Source organism: Aspergillus heteromorphus (genome assembly GCF_003184545.1).
Source record: "Aspergillus heteromorphus CBS 117.55 chromosome Unknown BO70scaffold_9, whole genome shotgun sequence".
Classification (NCBI taxonomy): Eukaryota; Fungi; Ascomycota; class Eurotiomycetes; order Eurotiales; family Aspergillaceae; genus Aspergillus; species Aspergillus heteromorphus.
The window spans coordinates 786,482-798,921 of record NW_020290414.1 but is presented as its reverse complement, the minus strand read 5'-3'; the positions used below and the strand labels follow the sequence as shown (position 1 = coordinate 798,921).

General features: G+C 55.3%; 4 protein-coding genes across 4 annotated transcripts; 2 read left to right on the top strand and 2 right to left on the bottom strand.

The window, feature by feature from the left end:
• Positions 1 to 468: 468 nt before the first annotated feature.
• BO70DRAFT_424246 (UbiA family prenyltransferase) lies at positions 469 to 1,655 on the top strand (the record flags this gene model as incomplete). Its single annotated transcript, XM_025547614.1, has 3 exons — positions 469 to 572; positions 676 to 1,359; positions 1,628 to 1,655. 3 exons carry the CDS (start codon positions 469 to 471, stop codon positions 1,653 to 1,655), a joined length of 816 nt encoding a protein of 271 aa, XP_025400316.1.
• Positions 1,656 to 3,065: 1,410 nt separating this feature from the next.
• BO70DRAFT_370519 (FAD-dependent oxidoreductase) lies at positions 3,066 to 5,307 on the top strand (the record flags this gene model as incomplete). Its single annotated transcript, XM_025544742.1, has 5 exons — positions 3,066 to 3,677; positions 3,750 to 4,283; positions 4,327 to 4,345; positions 4,573 to 4,843; positions 5,010 to 5,307. 5 exons carry the CDS (start codon positions 3,066 to 3,068, stop codon positions 5,305 to 5,307), a joined length of 1,734 nt encoding a protein of 577 aa, XP_025400315.1.
• Positions 5,308 to 5,915: 608 nt separating this feature from the next.
• BO70DRAFT_386720 (GMC family oxidoreductase) lies at positions 5,916 to 7,699 on the bottom strand (the record flags this gene model as incomplete). The annotated part of the gene is made up of 2 exons (XM_025545843.1): positions 7,411 to 7,699; positions 5,916 to 7,343 (listed from the first exon to the last, which is right to left on the bottom strand). Exons 1-2 carry the CDS (start codon positions 7,627 to 7,629, stop codon positions 5,916 to 5,918), a joined length of 1,647 nt encoding a protein of 548 aa, XP_025400314.1. The 5' UTR covers positions 7,630 to 7,699.
• A 672-nt stretch (positions 7,700 to 8,371) lies between these two features.
• Positions 8,372 to 10,499, bottom strand: BO70DRAFT_395647 (uncharacterized protein; the record flags this gene model as incomplete). The annotated part of the gene is made up of 4 exons (XM_025546551.1): positions 8,372 to 8,688; positions 9,400 to 9,893; positions 10,001 to 10,270; positions 10,348 to 10,499. 4 exons carry the CDS (start codon positions 10,497 to 10,499, stop codon positions 8,372 to 8,374), a joined length of 1,233 nt encoding a protein of 410 aa, XP_025400313.1.
• Positions 10,500 to 12,440: the final 1,941 nt, after the last annotated feature.

Below are 12,440 nucleotides of genomic sequence, written 5' to 3'. Positions count from 1 at the left end.
TGACACTGATGTCGAGATAGAAGCTGAGGCTCCGAGGCTCCTCGTCTGCCATGTACTTGCCCTGCGGCTCGATGGGTTTTCTTATTCGATCACGTATCCGTGTCACCGCGCGCGGACCACTCAAGATGGCTGTCCAGCGCACGAGAGCGGGGGGGTCAAGACAATGGGTTGGATGGGGATATGATGGACGAGGCTGTGATGCGTGCATGTAGCCATGCCAGCTGTCAACGGCGTCGCCGTGCGCCAAACGCGGTGATAGAGCGTGGTATATGCCAGACGGATCAATATTTGAGCCTCCTGATCGGATCGCATCAGGGCTCTCTATAGAGTATATATTAGACCAGACCCGACGTCGATCCACCACCGTCCTCCCCCACTAAGCGCTATCCTCGCACCCTGACCCAGCCGACTTTCCTCCTTCTGCTATATCCCAGATAGTCCAGCACGACCTACAAAACATCTCTCGGAATGACGCTCTCCAAATCCCCCCCCACCCCCCCACCCCCACCAACCCTCACCCTCACCACCCTCCCCCCCCTCATCTGGCACTTCACCGAAAGCAACTTCCCCACGTTCGTCCTGCCGAACTCCCTCTTCGGCCTCCTCGGATCCCTCGCCCGCGTCCCCCTCACCACCGCCCCATCACGATCCCCATCCCCATCCCCTCAACCACAGCCCTAACCCACGCCCACACCCACACCCACATCCACCTCCTCCACCGCGCCCCCCCACAATCCTCTTCAACTGGGCCACGGTCCTAATCTTCGATCTCAGCAACCAACGCCTCCCCGAATCCATCCAAGAAGACCACCTCAACAAGCCGTGGCGCCCCCTCCCATCCAACCGCATCACCGCCACCCAGACCCGCCGCCTGCTGCTAGGCGCCATCCCCGCCGTGCTCGCCCTGAACTACCACCTGGGCGTGTGGCAGGAAACAGCCCTGATCATGCTCATCACCTGGCTGTACAACGACCTCCGGGCGGGTGATGAGATTATTCGTGATGCGGTGATTGCGGTCGCGTACGGACTTTTTAACGTGGCTTCGTTGCGGATTGCGTGTTTCGATGGGAGTGGGGGGCGTGGGTCTGGAAGCAGGGGAAGCACCACCTTACCCAGCATGACGATGACAACAATGGAAGACATCCACCCCACCCCCACCGGCTACATCTGGAGCGCCCTGATCAGCGGGGTGATTCTCACGACGATGCAGATCCAGGATCTGAAGGACCAGGCGGGCGATCGGAGTCGCGGGCGGCGCACCCTGCCGATTGTGCTGGGGGAGCGGTGCTCGCGCGCGCTCGTGGCGGGGTTCGTGGGGGTGTGGAGCGTGGCTTGTGTTTGGTTTTGGAGTGGTGGGTGGTGGGTGTATCTGGGGCTGGGGGGGTTGGGGGCTGCGTTGCGACATGGGTGTTGTGTCGGAGGGATGATGCAGGGGCGTGGAGGGCGTGGTGTGCTTGGTTGGTGGGACTGTATTTGTTGCCGTGTTTGGGGGATAGGGGTGCGTAGGTGGTTAAGTTGATGTGTATGTGTGTGTGTGTGTGTGTGTGTGTGTGTGTGTGTGTGTGTGTGTGTGTGTGTGAATGTGATGGTTTGGTGTGGATTTGATAGGGTTGCTTGGTTGTTACAGGCATAGGGAAATATCGGGCTGGCTATAGGGACCAGGATGTTGGATCCGCGATCGATCGGATATCGATACCCCCAGTGGGCCCCGTCAGCCAAGAAACTCGGGTTACATATCCCTCGTATTCGTCATTAGACCTCATTCTCCTCACCTCGCTACCTGCTGCCTGCTGCCTGGTGATAGTCTATCTGCTCTTTGGTGTAACCTCCACAGCCAATCTAAAAAGCCCCAGCTCGCGACTTGGCCACTTGCTATCGCTGACCACTGCAAATCAGCATAATTACGTCCTCGGATATCAAAAGAAATATGCTTAACCACCCACCCTATCACGTCTGTCCCGCGCGTGCCGGGCGCTGTCAGAAATTAGCGCAGGCTATCTACTACGGAGTACTCCGTAGTAGGTAACGTAGTTGTTGAGATCGGAGATCTAGACCCTGCAGTCAACACAGATAGTAGATACACTAGTACTGAGTTAGTGGCGACGCTACTCAGTCCGATTGGCGTGATGTGACGATCACGGAGGAATGGGAGAGTGGGGCCTGCATGGGTTCATTCTTATTTTCACTCCGTACTCTGGGAAGTACTGTATGTGCAAGTTGGGGGGTGTCGTGGATAGACTAATATCAGTGCCCTCGCAATATGTGCATCTCAGTACTGGCCACACCAACATGACTTGCCAATACCATGAATCTGATTAGTACGCCTAACTCTGCGATTGAATTCTAATATCCCCCGAGACGCACGACAGGCTGACGTGACAGGTGCAGTCAGTCAGCTGGTCAGCGTCGCATCTATACGATGTAGCATCAGCATCAGCATCAGCATAAGAATACTAGATTCGGCCACGTGGATCGGCCCGCCACCTGAAACGGAGTACCAGAGATGAAGATTACTGTCAAGGATGTGGGGTTGGGGGTATGATGTTCTGATGCCGGGTCTGCCCTATCCGGGCCAGCCTCACCGGGTTAGGGTTATGTACGCCGTCCCGTTGAGAGGCCGACTTTCTTCTTCGATGCTAGGGAGCGCCACGTGGGGGCATGGGGCGTGAAGAGGATATGATAGGCCTCGTTGAAGTAAGAATTGCAGCGAGAGCCCAGTAAGAATGCCCGAAGCATATCCTTCCAGACTCCACCCCGAGACACCGGGTCCTGCAATGGAAGATTCCGAGCTTCGAGAACACGCGACGTTGACGCCATGTGGACCCGTACCTGAGTTGATGTGGGGATGGAGTCGTATTCGCTGAGACAATGGGCATTGGGACTGCATTTTCCCTGTTTGAAAGCGTGGTCGGCGAGGGGTCAGCAAAGCTTCATATAGAACCCGGTTTCCTTTGGCCCGTATACCATTGTCAAGATAGGATCCAATCCCGAGTTTAGAGGTTTTGGCAATCTTCTTTCCAGGAGGTCCCTCTTTCTTTAATGCCAATCCTACTCACACATCCACAATGCTGCTCTTCACCCTCCTCCTGTCCTTAACCATACCCACCACTACGATCGCCATCCCCCAATCCTCCTCCCTAATTGCATCCCCAATCCCATCCCTAACACCATCCCTAACACCATCCCCAACCTGCCGCTGCCACCCCCACCTCCCCTGCTGGCCGTCCCCCTCCGAATGGACGCTCCTCAACGCCACCCTAAACGGCAAACTCATCTCGACCACTCCCCTCGCCAGCATCTGCCACACCACCCCCAACCACCCCCCCTACAACGCCTCCGCCTGCCAGACCCTTCGCGCCGACTGGCCGCTGCCCAAAACGCACTACACCTCCCCCTCCTCCCCCATGGCGCCCTGGTTCAACACGGAAACCTGCAACCCGTTCCTCCCCCCAGACGCCCCCTGCACGCTCGGCGCGCTCCCAGCCTACGTCGTCAACGCCACCTGCGCCGACGACTACATCCAGACCATCAACTTCGCCAGAACGCATAACCTGCGTCTGGTGATCAGAAACACCGGACATGATTATCTGGGGAAGTCGACGGGGAGTGGGGCGTTGGCGCTGTGGACGCATCATCTCAAGGATATGCGGGTTATTCGGAACTATACCAGCAAGGTTGTGAGCGGGAGCGGGAGTGGGAGTGGAAATGGTAGTGTGAGTGATGATAGAAATGAGAGTGAGAGAGGAAAGGATCTCTACACCGGCCCCGCCATACAATTCGGCGCGGGCATCCAAGTCCACGAAGCCCTCACATTCGCCCACCACGCCAGCCCTACCCCGTTCACCCTGGTGGCGGGGAACTGCCAATCCGTCGGCCTGGCAGGCGGATACACCCAAGGCGGGGGTCACGGGCAGCTCGCATCCATGTACGGGCTCGCTGCGGACCAGGTGCTCGAGTGGGAGGTTGTCACTGCCTCTGGGACACTTCTCACTGCCTCACGAACCGAAAATGAGGATCTGTACTGGGCGCTCTGCGGTGGCGGGGGCGGTGTGTTCGGCGCCGTGGTCTCCATGACTAGCAAGGTGTATCCGGATGGGGGTGTCGTCACGGCGAATTTGACGTTTCGGGCGGACGGGGGGGTGCCCGGGGAGGTGTTTTGGGGGGTGGTGGAGAGGCTGGTGAGTGGGTTTGCGGCGGTGGGGGATGTGGGGGGCGCGGCGATTTGGATGCTCCAGGGGGGGGAGTTTGGGGTGACGCCGGTGACGGTGCCGGGGAGTTGGGGGGTTGGTTGGAGGGGTGGTTGGCGGGATTGTGGGGGTTTTGGAGCAGTGGAATGTTACTTATTGTATGTTTTCCCTTCCTTCTTCCTATCTCTCTCTCTCTCTCTCTCTCTCTCTTCCTCTCCCTCCTCTCTATGCGTTTCTTTTTCTCTCTCTCTCCATTTCCCACCTCCCCCCTGCCTTTTCCATTCGATTTCAATTCTCCTCCCACCTACCCCGGTCAATATCCATTCTTGAACTGCATTCTGAACCAGTTAAACCAGATAAACTAACAAAAGACATAAAAACACAGCATACCACATCTCCCCCTTCCCAACCTTCTACTCCAGCTACACGACCATGAACCCACTCAGCAACGTCACGGAATCGCAAATCGGAGGCCGACTGATCCCGCGATCAACAGTCAATTCCAAAATGCGCGACCTGATGCGCGCATTCAAGCAAATAGCCGGCTACGGGGCGGCCATCTCAGGCGTATCGCTGAATGTCTCCCGACATGCGATCCCTGATAACGCGGTCAATCCGGCGTGGAGGGAGAGTGCCATTGATATTGTTTTGGGGTTGTATGTTCCCTCCCCTCCCCCCCCCCCCCCAACTCTCTTGTCTGCTTCGGTATAGCTAGTTAGCTGGTTAGCTAGTACCTTTTGACCCTAGTAGTCTCTATGCTACCCTCCTCCCCCCCAAACCCACCCCTCAACATATAAACCCCCCCACTAAACCTCAAAACAGACCATACAACTTCACCAACCGCGCCCTCGACGCCGCAAACCAACAACTCATGACGGACGTCCTCCTCCCCTTCCTCGAAGCCATCACCCCCGACAGCGGGGCGTATCTCAACGAAGCGGACATCCACCAGCCGGACTGGCAGGGGGTGTTTTACGGGGAGAGTTACGAGCGGTTGTTGGCGGTAAAGCGCAAGTGGGATCCCGAGGGGCTGTTTTATGCGAAGACGGGCGTGGGGAGTGAGTGGTGGGAAGAACGGGAGGGGGGGAGGTTGTGTTGGGTTGGGATGGTGGGGATTTGACCGGTGAGGGGGAGGAGTGGGGGGTGAAGTGTAGGGTGAGGAGTAGGGTTTGGTGGGGTGGTACTATATATAATATGGGTGATATACACAACGGGTGATATGCACAATGGCTGGAGTGTGCGATGGGATGGATGGATGGATGGATGGATGGATGGATGGATGGATGGATGGATGGTTGGATGGATGGATGGTATATATAATGATGATAATGGAAGGGGTTTCAGCTGGGGAGTGTATATGGTGGAGGAGGTAACGGGATTGTTGGGTGGTATATATGGTTTGGTGATGGATATATCAGTACCTTGTCGATATGCGTGTGGGGTAGAATGAATATATAGAATTTGACATTGACTGCTCCTTCAAATGATTGACCCGCAAGATACTAGTAATGATTATGTGAAGTATATGTCTGAAGATCAATCAAAAGAGCATAGCTGTTACCTTAGGCAGCAGCACTTGTACATGCTTGATGTTAAATGTTACTGGACAGTTCACAATATTACTTAGAAGCACCCCACGAGTTAAGAAAACGCCAGGCTTCATTAAACTAAACCCACCCTCCAAGGTACATTTTTTGGCCCGACTGCACGTTGAAAGTAAGTAACAGACTACTTCCCCGTCTGGATCAAATCCGCCGCTCTCTCAGCCACAGCATACACCACCGACATGGGGTTCCCGTGCGGCATCAGCGGAAACACACTGGCGTCAACCACCCGCAGGTTGCGTGTTCCGTACACCCTCAATTCCTGATCCACCACGCCGCCCGCCTCTCGAGGCAGCATCGCAGCCGTTCCGCAGGTGTGGTGAGCAGACTGCGCGGCCGCCGTGCGGAGCGCTTCCTTAGTCGATTCCAGATCTGCCGGAGCGGCCAAGGGCTGGAAGAAAGGCTGTAGCTCTGGAAGCAGAGGCACCTGCTGCAGTTTCTGGTAATGTCTGGCCATCAGTTCGATGTCCAGCGGGTGCGAGAAGAAGCGCGGGTCGAATTTAGACTCAGTTGCAAAGTCCGTAGAAGTGATGTGGATGTTGCCGCGGGAGGCTGGGAAGCACGGGATCATGACGATGATGGACATGTCGCCGGGGAGCATGCCCAGAAGCAGAAAGGCAGTCGCTTCGTTGGGACTCTTGAGAATGCCACGAATCACCTTCTCGACTCCTTGCTCGTGGGTAAGGTACCTGGCAGCCAGATCAGCCTGTTCCTGTCCGTCCAGGCGGAGGAACGCCAATGCCTGAATGCCTGGAGTGACTCCCTCCATCTCAGGGATCTTGTTCATCTGCGACACCAGAACGCCCATGAGATGGTTCTGCAGGTTCTCGCCCACCCCGGAATTCTCCACCACCACCGGAATGCCCAGTCCAGACAACAACTTCCTATCCCCCACACCCGACAACTCCAAAAGCTTCGGCGTATGGAAGGCCCCTGCCGCGAGAATGACCTCCTTGTCCGCAGTGACGGTCGCCTCCCCTCCAACCCCCAAGCCCACTTCCACTCCCGTAGCAACCACATCCTCTCCCACAGTCGAAAAAAAAACCCTGCGCACCATCACCCCAGTCACAACCGTAACATTCTCTCTTCGGCCCGCTTCGGCCCCATGCTGTCCACACGCACTACTCCTCAGCCCCTCAACCGGATCAATCGACGCAGCATGAGCCCTTGTCCCGACCATCTTCCCCTCCTCCAGCACATCACCCGTAAACCCCACCCCCAGCCCCTTAAACCCCTCCACCCACGCCCTCAACAACGGGTCATTCCCCCGCTCCTGCAGGGCCGGAAACGTTACCTGAATCGGCCCATCCCCACCACCACCACCCACCTGCACCCCGACAGTCTCGCAAACCTCCTTCTCCGGCGCCGACACCGTCACTGACTTCCGCAGATACGGCGCAAACCTTTCCCACGTCCAATCCGTATTCCCTAGCTCCGCCCACGCGTTTATCCCCGCCGGGGAAGGCGCGACATAGACAAGCCCGTTGAGAGAGGAAGATCCACCCAGGAGTTTTCCAGCGGGGTGGTCTTGAGTACGGTTATTCAGGCCAGCCTATTATCTGTCTCAGCTAGCTCGCACGGCAAGGAAGCAAGCCGTAAGTAGTTGAGGGGAAGGGTACCTGAGGAACAGTCTTCATTTTCCAGTCCGCGTCTGATCCCGGGAGCGACTGCCAGGCATTGGGGTTTTGGATCTGCGGGTCGGAGGTGCGGTCGGGGCCGGCTTCGAGGACGAGGACGCGGACGGAGGGGTCGGAGGAGAGACGGTTGGCGACGACGAGGCCGGCGGTGCCGCCTCCCACGATGATGTAGTCTGCCGAGGGGGGGAGCGGGGAGGTCATTGTGCTGTGGATTGTGGTCTTGTTTGGGACTTTGTTAGGAGAAGACGTGAGGAGGTTGGTTACAGCTTGGTTGGGGGGGAGTAGATGGAGAGGAGAATGAGCTGGTCGACGGGGTCTTACTTATATGCTCAGGAACACAACAGGCAGGCTGCTGCTGCCCGGGTCCCTTCCCGGCCGGGACCCAGTCAATGATGTGCGGCCGGGAAGCCTGTCTGCGCTTTGATTGGCGCGTGCAGTTGACAGCCCCACCTGGCGCTGTCAGACTGAACGAACAGGCCAATGGGGATAGAGTGGTATGGGATAGAGTTGATGTGGGATGGACAGACAGGGATCATATGGCGGGATAGTACAAGTCCATTATTACTATATCACTTTTGTTAAAAGAGGAAATCAGGTTAACTTCTTTTTGATTACAGGCTGGAATGATGGGACAGTCCACCAGCAGATAGTATTGACTTTGGACATTAGCAGATCAGCCATTCTCGCCATTGAGATGGCAGTAACTCGACAGGCTCGACCGCTTCCGTTACAGTCCTTGATTATGTCCCAGGGAGAACATAAGAGTTGCCATAGCTGTCATGGAGTAGATCACGAAACATCCACCTAATTGTCTCACCGTAAAGGATATTAGAGTAACCAAAAACATTAAACAGAAAAGGAAACCTCCCTGACTGAAGTGATGTCAAGACAACTTCTCAGTCTACTGACCCAAGTTTATTTCCAACACAAACACAGGTCCCAACTAGGCCTTCACACCCACCTGCATCCTCAGTGGCCAGAACATCAAAAGACAAAAGACAAAGCTGGAAGCACAGGCAAAGACGCCCGCATAAACCCACAGACCCGCCCAGTCCAGACGACCAGCCTCACGCGGAAGCACGCCTCCACTCCAGGTTCCTTCCGCGAGAATACCGATTCTGTGGAGGACAAAGGCCATGCCCATGCTACTGCCCACTTTGGACTTGCCCTTGCTGAGGATGACGAATGGCAGAGGTGGGGGAGTGGCAATGAATATTCCGGAGAAGAAACCCACAAATAGCGTGGTTAGGATGAGGCCGCCTGCATTCATGCATTGCGCGGTTATTGCTTAGTGAGCCACGCACCTGGCCAGCTTCTGAGCCCACCTACCCTTACTTGGTCCTCCTTCACCGGCACTACTGGCACGCGCGGCCGGGGCGGCGCCTTTTGCGCGGAGTGGATCCGGGGTGGAGGTTGATTTTCACCTCAGGTACGGCGCATGTTTATTGCTTCAAATTTTCTTGATGGCGCAGGTAGACCTAGGAGCGATGGTCTCGCGGACGATGGATGGCCTCTGTCGGTATGCTTGGTAAGAAAGAAGAGTTGGAAGTGGAGGTGGAGGGGGGAAATATCGGCTGACGAGCCAGCGAGGGAACAATCATCGGCCCTTTTCGCAAGGCACTCAGGCCAGCCATGCCTCAAAGCCATCCGTCTATGCAATCCCCCCCCCGCCCCCGGGTCAATCACATCTCATTGTGGGGTTGGGGTCCCAGTACGGCTCACGTCCTGTCAGGCATCTATTTATCCACCCATCTTCTATTTGCGTTACTTGTTATACCTGCACCATGAAACAAGCGAAATATTGCCATTAAATCTCTATCAGTAAGACCAACTCATGCATCATTAAAAAGCATTACAAACAAAAATCTCATCGCAATCACAGACCCACCACCACCACCACCATCATCACCACCAACCCAATAACCGCCTTCACCCCCCTGCCCCCCGATCTCACGACACTCCACCCCCCACTCTCAACATCCAAGATGATCGACGCATTTGCAAACCCCACCGTCCTCTCCCACGTCGGCTGACCATCTCCCTGGACCAGAATATCCGACCGATCATCATCCATCACACCGCGAAACACCATCTTGACTGTTCCCGCGATAGACACCGATGTGCCGTTTCCCAATCCCTGGGGATGGTACGGATACGCCATGAATTCCCCCTCGATGGTGAGATTGGCTGTGCGGTCATCGAATTGCATCTCAAGGGTGGGATACGACCAGGTGAACCCGTCCGGACCCTCGTCGTCTTGGTTGATCAGGAACATGCGCCATGTCTCGCTCGAGCTATCTGTGGTTGTGGTGGGGTTGCAGGAGGTGAAGTTGAGGAGGACACTGCTCATGCGCGGATAGGTGTATTCCGCCGAGAGCTGGTAGGTGTTGTTGTTGGTGGCGGTGGTGGTGAGGTTGAGGTCGAAGTTGTTGGTGTTGGATGCGGTGTCCCATGAGTATATGGGGCTGGGGAGGGGGGAGGGGGTGGTTTGGTTAGCTGACGGAGTCGAGGGTATGGTTTGGAAGTTGGATCGCGACTGATACTGAGACCGGGACAGAGTCGGTGGGCTTACTTCGAAGAAAGGATGGAATAATCCGAGACTGAGGCGATGTTTGCGTCCAGGGGCTCGGCCCAGAAATCATAGTCCGTTGGCCAGACGGTCAGGAATAGGTTGACTGGGTTTTGGGGGTCCCTGTCCCAGATGCCCGTCTCGGTGATGGCCAGGTAGGATGATCGTTCGGCGGTCACGGTCTTGCCTTGGAGGTTCGTGCAGACGGAGTCGTTCGTGGAGCTGCCGACTGTCGTCGGGGTGAGTTCGAATTCTAGAGTGGCGTTGTAGTATCTGTCGCATCGGGGTTGTTAATAATACCAGAGATGACAGGATCGCTACTATACATCCTGTATAGAGGGAACACTCACGACCCAACCCAGTCATATAGGGGGTACCACAACCCAGTGACGTTGTTTGGACGAAAGTTCAGCGACGAGTTATAGGAGGTGTCGACCGCCGCGAGAACACCCACAGACTGCGCCAGTGCCAACAAACCGATCATAGAACGCGTAGTGACCATGACGCTATACTGCCTGTCCCTTTCGGGTTTCCCTGTGTAACAAAATCTCAACGGGGTCAAAAGCCAAACAACACACTCCAGTGCAGGGCAGAGGGTAGGCCCTAGCCTAGCATCTTATAATGTGCCTGGCCAAGCAGAGTACCCCTACGCCAATCCCCCACTAGCCCATTCGCCATACCATATTAGCAGCCCTATCTCTTTCATTTCGGCGGATAAGAATTAACCCAGTCGAGCTTCAATGTCTCATACCTGCCAACCCTGGCCATGTTGTGTTGGGTTAGCCCGCACTTAGTCCCTGCGGCCATCTCCTGTTAGTTCAGTTCAATTGGCCTCGACGGTTGATTGTCGATTGCTCGGATGTCGCCAGAAAAAGTGGATCGGACCCTAGACCTCTCCCATTGGGCCCGACACCTAACTGGATCTGTCCGAAAGGTCCGGGATTAACTGCAGCAGGAATGTATGGTTTTGTTGGGTAGCCTGCTAGTTGATAATTTTCCTGTTATGGGGTTGTATTTGGCTATTATGTTCTCGGAGCCTCCCACGGAGTCCTGGAGGGGATCCGCAGGGGCAAAAATTGGATAGGTAGCTCCGTAGTACAGTATTGCCTGCGCTCATTTTTGAGTGGCTCCGGTTTGAATGGGTCTCAGGGTCCTAAGGTGGACTTTCGGAATATATAGGTGGGAAGACTGCTACTATGATAACTGAACCACTGACTCCCTCCCACCTTACCCCATAATCACGAGGGATAACTCGCTTCCCGCTTAGTGACTGGCTCGGCAAGGTCATTACGGGCAACTATTCAGAACCACGTGTTCCCGACAATATCTACACCTAGAAAGCTGTTCAGTCCCTTCTTTTTCCCACTTACTTCTGCCTAACAAGCCCACAAGATGATTTCAAGCCCGGCGTAATCAGGTATGCATACCGTAAGTGCGCTCCCTGCTGCACCAGATAAGATCAGCCAATAAAACCCGCGTGATCTCCTTGCCAGCAGCCCTGACAGCCTCAAATAGCGCCAGGATTGCGGCTAGCCGGAAGAAAAAGCCCTAAGGTTCCACTCGGCGCATTGATTGTGGGCTTCGGCCCGGCGAACATCGGACGAACCCTTGCTGGTCCAAGCTGGGAAAAGCCCTGTTGGGTCGGAGTCCAAGTGCGGTTTAGCGCGGGGGGGAATCAATCATGACTGCCTGCGCCGTCGTCTTCATCTTTCTTCCGCCGCATCCTCTCCGACAACAATAGTCAATGAACTATGCCCCCGTGGGCTGTCGGCGCCTCGGAAACTCTCCGGGACTATTTTTCTTGTATTGGAGCCAGAATGCGACGCCAATATAGTTTCCTACTGTCGACTCGGAAGTCAACTGAATACGGTTGTCCACTTGCTATCTTCTTTCCCCGCCGGCTGAAATCCCGGCTTCGCGTTTCCCCGCCATGAGGAACATTTTCCCTCTTCCTTTCTTTGGATTCACTTTCGCAGTGAGGGACCCATTCAACAACTAAAGCTCGTCGAAGAGTGTCAGGCCAGTCCACAAAAAAGCTCTACAACAGTCGAAGATAGCTGGTCTCACCGAGTTAAAATGGGGAAATCGAGGAAGCAGATCGTTGATCGGGCGAGGAAACACTGCTCGCTGGGACAGCAGCATTTCCAGGCTAACCATCACCAGTGAATATCTCGACAGCTGATTACATACGCACACCAATCACTGCTACCAGTGGGTCTTGGGAAGGGCGGTGCCTTTGGTGTATTTACTTTTACTCTTATTAGGGATAGTGAGGATATGAAATCACTACAAGTGCTACGATGGGTGCAATGGCCAGAGCCAGCACCCGGGGCTACGACTATTGATTTCGGCACTGTGGCCTATTACAGTGGACTGTCTTTGGGTTTTCCAACAGGTATTCGATTTGTTCAACTGAACTCCACCATAACGAAGCAGGATGGGT